General features: G+C 45.7%; 1 protein-coding gene across 1 annotated transcript; it reads left to right on the forward strand.

Moving 5' to 3' along the window:
• Positions 1–341: 341 nt before the first annotated feature.
• NR2C2AP (nuclear receptor 2C2 associated protein) lies at positions 342–7,339 on the forward strand. The gene is made up of 5 exons (XM_081895958.1): positions 342–478; positions 2,709–2,851; positions 3,510–3,600; positions 5,756–5,861; positions 6,270–7,339. The coding sequence occupies exons 2-5, from the start codon at positions 2,811–2,813 to the stop codon at positions 6,548–6,550; spliced, it is 519 nt and encodes a 172-aa protein (XP_081752084.1). The 5' UTR covers positions 342–478; positions 2,709–2,810; the 3' UTR covers positions 6,551–7,339.
• The last annotated feature ends 6 nt before the right edge of the window (positions 7,340–7,345 follow it).

Here is a 7,345-nt window from a genome sequence, read left to right on the forward strand (position 1 = left end):
CGCTGGTGAACACCAGCAGGCGCCTCGCAGGATCGGGCCAAAGGTCCGTAGAACCCCAGCACCCTCCGAAAGAAGGAACCCCCAGAATCAAGACCTCCAATTTAATTTTTTTTAAACAACCCAACATTTTGCCTTAAATCGGCTTCCCCGCCTTCCTTCGCGCTCCTCTTCCGCCACCTAGTGGCCAAGATGAAATTAGGTCAAACGTGGATATTGGTTTATTTTTCCGTTTTCCGCTGAGCTGCAAACTGGTCCCTTTAAGACTCGCTCCGGGCGCAGGAAGCAGGAAGCACGTGGAGCCAGAGAGCAAGTTCCTCCTGGTTTCTTCCAGTCGCTTTTCCATCGCGGTTGCGCTTCTTCTGCCTCTCAGACAGAGACGAAGAGCACCTATATGCCGCAGAGATTATATTTGCAAGAAGCGGCGCGGCTGCCTTCCTGGATCCCGGCATCGACGGCTTCTCTCCCAAATCTTTCGCAGGTTGGTAGAGGGGAGGAAGGTTGCCAATGTCTGCTTTACCCTCCGCTCCTCCGCCTTGCCTTTTTCTCCGCTGCAAACCGGGCACATCTGGCAGATTCCTGCAAATTAAGTGGCTGTTAATTAAATAGGCCACAGGAACAGATCCAGGGCGTGTGTTTGTTTTTGTGTGTTTGTGCTTTTTTCCTGGTACGTTGGCAACCCCTTAGATTGGGAAGGAGAGGGGGCAAAAACGAGCGGTCTCTAGTTTCGGTCCCCTTTGGGTTTCCTTTTCTGGGAGTAACCCCATTAATCACAGGTTTGCGTGTGCGGGTGTAGTTTTGAAAAGACGTTTACGGGGTGTGGAGGAATAGTTTCATAAGTTGTGTGGCTTTGTTTCTCAGTTTGATCCTATTTTATTTGTATTTTATGTACCGGTATTTATATTTTATGTATTTATATGTATTTTACTCATTGTGACTTGCAGTTATTTTATTGATCAGAGTTTGGTAATTATTGCAATTGTTTAGAGTGAATTTCTATTTAATGATCATTTGCTGATGTCTTGAAGGTTAAATCTATTGGGTACTATTATATTCTAATCAATTATTGAACATTACGTTATTTGATATAAGTCGTTGTATTTTAAAGTTACGCTTTATTATGACTTTTGTACTGGATCAGATTATTATAAGGCGTGTGTTCTTTGTGGTAGTCAGTATTTTGTTGCTGTCAACTGCAATATAGAATAATAATAATAATAAATAATAGATTTTTATTTATACCCTGCCCTTCCCTGGTTCAGAAAGGGGGTATACAAATTAAAAGTAAAATGAAATATGGGAACCTGCCTTATTGCTGATCCAACTAGTTCAGTATTGTATGTATGGAGAGCAGATGCTCTAAACCAGGGTTTCCCAAACTTGGGTCTCCAGCTGTTTTGGAACTACAACTCCCATCATCCCTAGCTAGCAGGACCAGTGGCCAGGGATGATGGGAATTGTAGTCCAAAAAACCCCCATCCTGAGACCCAAGTTTGGGAAACGCTGGTCTGGACAGTGCTGGTGCTAAGGAGCTGGGAAAGAGGCACAGATTGCAAAAGGGGACATGATGTTGGCACCTGTCACTTTCAAGAGACAATGGAGTGCGCCTCTGGGGGCGAAGCCAAACGACTGCATGAACAGCACCAATGTGACCTCCTTGGGGCGCCAGCCTGGGCTTTGTGTCTGGAGGTCCAGATGTGGTCCAAAGGAAATCAGAGCAAGGCATTTGGCACCAGCTGGGCTGCAGGGGTTGCCGGAAGGAGGCGGACAAGGAGCCACCCAACCGCCTTAGGGATTCCACTCTGGATTTGTCTTGGGTTTACTCCTGAGCATTTTCTCTCCCAAAGATGCCCCACAAGGCAGTGGAGATTTAGGATCAGAGTCTTCCTTCTCCCCGATGGACTCTCTTCCCAGGGGGACAAGCCCCACTGGCCCCTCACTTCTCTCTACAAGGGCTTCTTGACCGTTGGGCCCCCTCCGCTCCATCTTTCTGAGCCTGTCTTTGCTCCCCTCACCTGGTTTAGCCAGCCAGCGGGGACAAGGAAAAAGAGAAATATGAGTTTTTGTTTTTATTTAACATGATTTATATGCTGCTCCAGGGACACGGGTGGCGCTGTGGGTTAAACCACAGAGCCTAGGACTTGTCGATCAGAAGGTCGGCGGTTCAAATCCCTGTGACGGGGTGAGCTCCCGTTGCTCGGTCCCTGCTCCTGCCAACCTAGTAGTTTGAAAGCACGTCAAAGTGCAAGTAGATAAATAGGTACCACTCCGGCGGGAAGGTAAACGGCGTTTCTGTGCGCTGCTCTGGTTCACCAGAAGCGGCTTAGTCCTGCTGGCCACATGACCCGGAAGCTGTACACCGGCTCCCTCGGCCAGTAAAGCCAGATGAGCGCTGCAACCCCAGAGTCGGCCACGACTGGACCTCATGGTCAGGGGTCCCTTTACCTTTATATGCTGCTCTCAGGTGGGACATTCTCTTCCAAATAAAAGCATCATCTGGTGGGCAGCCCCCTCTCTCTCCCATGCCTCTTCTTCGATCAGGGATTGCAAATACCTGCAGGGGCTCCTCCCGATGTTGCTCTGGACTCCAGCGGCCACCATTATCACTGACCATTGGACACACTGGTCTCTGGGAGTCGGAGGTTGGTGGTCTCATTCCCAAAATGATTAACTTAATTCCGTCCCGTTCCATCTTGGTCCTCCTTTAACAGGTAGCTGTGGTTGGAAGAACGTAGGCACACACCAGTTGGATTTCTTCCTGCACATCGGCCTGTACATTCCTGCACTTGGGTTGCCAACTGGCTGGTGTCACAATGGCAGCGACATCCTTGATTTGCTCTGGGACAGTGAGCAGGTGAGAGATTTTTTTGCTGTCCTCTGAAGATGCACATTAAAGAACTGGATGTAGGTTGGAATGATCATTGTAGCAGAAGTAATTGTCAGTAATAGCAACATGATAGTGATAGTAATTTCTATAGTTCGGCTTCAGATCGCTCAGTTAGTAAAGCATGGTATTCTTAATCTCGGGGTCATGGGTTCAAGTTCCAGGGTTCAAGTCCCAATGTGCTTCTCGGGGACCTGCAAGGCCTGGGTTCAAATCTCTCACCATCTACTCAGCCATGAAGTTCACTGGGTGGCCTTGTGAGCCAGTCACAGTCAGCTTGACCTACCTCACAGGGTTGTTGTAAAGATAGAAAAATGGGAGCGGAACCTCGTGTGCCACCTTGAACTCTGTGAAGGAGAGGTTGGATGCTAATGCACTAATAAATAAACTTTTAAAAGGTCTTGTTTAGTATATCTTTTCATCCCATTTTCCTTCCAGATGTGTTTGAGGTGGCTTATGGAATATATTTTTTATTTTAAAAATCATAAACTTGCATAGTTTTCTCTTTCCTCCCCCCGCTTCTTCCTCCTCCTAAGCGGGTTGGGCTTGATGACCTTGTGGGGTCCCTCCCATCTCTTAATGGCATCTGAGAAAGCCCCCTCTGCAGTGCTTTTGTGCATTTTTGCAGGGTCAGCTCCGTGCTCAACCGAGACGTGAAGCAGTTTGGGAAGAAGTTTATGTTTGATGGGAATGAGGAGACTTGCTGGAACTCAGATCAGGTGAGATGCAAGAGAAAAACCGCAGTGCTGGCAAAATAATCCATATATATATATATATATATATATATATGCTTTCGTAGATTTTCACGGGTACAGGAATGCAGGTTTTGGTGTCCTCGGGTGTCTTCCCGTGTAAAAGTTGGGGTGTCTAGGCGACGTTTCGACGAGGTCTCACTCGTCATCTTCAGGCTGGTGCTTTCGGCTTCTTGTTACTGGAACAGAGCAGGATCTCAGTGTTTGAGTTCCTATAAATACTGTTGAGGGGGTGTGGTGTATAGCCTCCAATGTTCTGGGCAGAGAGGAAGTTCCCAGGCTAGTGTGCCTTTTCTTCTTTTGTTCCTTAATTACTTGAGGGATATCTTGAGTGAAGAAATCACTCAAGATATCCCTCAAGTAATTAAGGAACAAAAGAAGAAAAGGCACACTAGCCTGGGAACTTCCTCTCTGCCCAGAACATTGGAGGCTATACACCACACCCCCTCAACAGTATTTATAGGAACTCAAACACTGAGATCCTGCTCTGTTCCAGTAACAAGAAGCCGAAAGCACCAGCCTGAAGATGACGAGTGAGACCTCGTCGAAACGTCGCCTAGACACCCCAACTTTTACACGGGAAGACACCCGAGGACACCAAAACCTGCATATATATATATATATATATATATATATATATATATATATATATATGAGATAGCTTTTTATTGCACTTCCAGCTGTGACAGTAATAATAACACGGAGCTGGAGTACTTGCACGACTTTCCCTCCATTTATATCTTGGTCTTCCTCAACTACGTTCCTGCAAGACAGGCTGATCTTCATATTGTCCCTGTTATTATTTTTTGGGTCAGGGGATTTTTTACTGAAGTTTCCAAAATACAATAAAAGAAACAAACTAATCTACAAGAAATAAAGAGTAGAAAGAAGCTAAAGAAAGAAGAAACAGAAAAAAAGAAACAGCAAGCCCCTCTCTACTCACTGTTTCTTAACCTTCCTCTGCAGAAAGCAATTATTTTTAAAGGTTTTTAATTATTTTTCACTGATAATTTCATTTTTCTTTTTTCGCATGGTTTTTCTTTTTTGGTTAAATAATCAAGCTGTATATAATTTTTAGGAAATAAAAGACACAAATAATTCTGTCTCGTCCCAGCTCAGACTCACTCATCCATCAAGCCCAGTACTAAAGGAAGGAGCTAGTCCTCATGGTTCAAATAAAAGGGCTGGCTTTAGTCAGGTATATAGGAACTCATCTTATCCCAGCTCAGACTAAGATCACCTGTCAAGCCCAGTGCTGTTCTTTAGGGTCCTGTGCAGAGGGAAGCCATTCACAGAATCATAGAGCTGCAGAGTTCGAAGGGACCCCGAGGGTCATCTAGTCCAACCCTTTGCGATGCAGGAATCTTTTGCCCAACATGGGGTTCCAACACACGACTCTCAGATTAAGAGTCTCGTGCTCAGCTTATCTCATGACGCAAAGCAGGGACTGAGCCTGGCGATTTCACTTGCAAGCAGAACTCCAACTTTATTAACATGTGATCTTGAAATTCTGATGCTGACGTTTAGTGCTAGTTTTGTGCTGTGAAGCCCCCTCCAAGCCAAGGAATCAACACAACAAACTGGGGTCACAAGTTAATGCCAAAAAAATCCAACCTTGTCCAATAGACTCCAAACAGGGGTCAAAATTTGGTGCTTGTTTGGTGCCCCTCCCAAAGGAATAATTGACACTCAAACCAGAAGCCATAGGGCAATTACTCAGTTGGGGGGGCATGAAACAAGGGGTTTGTGGCACAAAACAAGCACTAAACTTTGGCATCAGTTTGGGAGGATTCAGAGCAGGCATAGGCAAACTCCAGCCCTCCAGATGTTTAGGACTACAATTCCCATCATCCCTAGCTAACAGGACCAGTGGTCAGGGATGATGGGAATTGTAGTCCCAAACATCTGGAGGGCCGGAGTTTGCCTATGCCTGGTCCAGAGTTTTAGGGTCACATGTTGATGAAGCTCTGAACTCCTCATTTCCCCAGGGAAGGGCTCCTTGCAGTATTTTTTGCATTACCCGGGGGAGGGTGTGGAAATAAAAAAAATGCAGTTTTGGGTTGAAATTCCTCTCCTTGAGCTAAAAGGTTTGTCCCTGATTGACGGCTGCTGTTGGTCTTAGGGTGCCACCCAGTGGTTGACGCTGGAATTTCCACAGGCCGTCTTGGCGTCCCAGGTCCGGATCCAATTCCAGGGGGGATTTGCAAGTCAGAAGTGTGTTGTGCAAGGTAAGGACAGCGGCAGAGGCAGCAGTTGCAAGACTCCTTCATGGCTTGCTAGTAAAGCTGGATGGCTGTGTTGCGAAATGGTGCATGTCTAAAAAGTGTGTCACCAACATGGAAAGTTTGAAAAGCTCTGTTGTGGACAGTAGGAGGTTGGGGGAGATGGTAAACGTTCGTTTTTTTCACATAGTGTGCATGCAAGGTGTTTGTATCAGCGTCAGGCAAGTAGGTCCTTCTTCCATTCATTTATCAGTTTTTGTTGGCCGAGGGACATGGCAAGGAAGTGGAATCTGCAGTACACAAAACACGACTCCAAAACCCCACCACCCGCCTTGCCTCAATCAAAGAACCCTGTCTCCCCCCACCCCCCATTAAATATTACCCTTTCCACATCTCCTTTCAAATTTCTCCTAGGCTGCCAGAACGGAGGCGATCTTTCCCCGGTGGCGGAATTCTACCCTGAGGATACAAATTCTCTGCAAATATCCTTTTTTTCCTTCCCTCCCAGTTCACTGGGCTTTGCGGGGGTTCGGGATGGAGTCCAGAATTTCATTTTCCTTAACTGTTCCTCCCTCTACCATTTCTCCCTCAAGGAAACTCCTCTCGACAAACTCAAGATCACCTTTGAAAACAGCACGGATTTCTTCGGACGGGTGATTGTCTACCAGCTGGATGTCCTTGGGGTGAAACTTTGACCCTGGAAGTCCTCATGTGACTGGTTTTTTTAATTTGTGTGCCTTTTTCACAACAGCCAAAACCTCATAAATCCGATTCTGCAGTTGTTCTGCGTTGCTTCTGAAATGGAAGTGTCTCTTTGCCCCAGTTTGCAACTCGAGGACATCCCATAATTTTACTTATGGTGGAAATGCAAGTCGTAACAATAAAAAAAATTGAATTTTATTTTGACTGAGATGATAAACATTACTAAAGAAACAATTGTTTGTTATCCGAACTAATGCTTTTGATGATACCAATGTAGACATAACGCCCAAAGAACTGGTCTTACATATGATCTTGGCAGCTCAAATAGGAATTGCAACTCAGTGGGAAACACCCCAAAATCTTACACCTGGAGGCTTAGTGCCACTCACTCTGGAAAATGGAGGAAATTTGAGATTTCCATGAGGACTAGAACCTCCAGGTGCTTTTTATGCAGTTTGGCGTCCCTGTCACATGGCCATCTGCACTGCAGGGGGTTGGACTAGATGACCCCTGGGACTCCTTCCAATTCTACAATCCTGTGAGTCTATGTATGATGGGACAATCATTTTCAAGACGACTCTTCTCACAAGTCTGGCAAATCTGAAACTAGACTTTATAACCTGAAGTCTTACACTTGGACTTTTGTCATTCTAACCCATGTGCAACTGTGCTCATTCTGAGTGTCTGTCACAATACTTTCCTTTTTCGCCTTTCCGTTGTCGTTCATTGTTCTCTCTGTTTCATATGCGTCACAAAATGAAATAAAAATCTCTTTGCAACAAGAGGAG

The sequence above is a fragment of the Podarcis melisellensis genome (assembly GCF_964234715.1).
Source record: "Podarcis melisellensis genome assembly, chromosome: 18".
Classification (NCBI taxonomy): Eukaryota; Metazoa; Chordata; class Lepidosauria; order Squamata; family Lacertidae; genus Podarcis; species Podarcis melisellensis.

Coding starts and splice junctions, on each gene's coding strand:
- NR2C2AP (XM_081895958.1), top strand. CDS start 2,811: ATGGCAGCGACATCCTTGATTTGCTCTGGGACAGTGAGCAG. Junction 3,601..5,755: donor CTTGCTGGAACTCAGATCAG/GTGAGATGCAAG, acceptor TGTTGGTCTTAG/GGTGCCACCCAGTGGTTGAC. Junction 5,862..6,269: donor TCAGAAGTGTGTTGTGCAAG/GTAAGGACAGCG, acceptor AATTTCTCCTAG/GCTGCCAGAACGGAGGCGAT.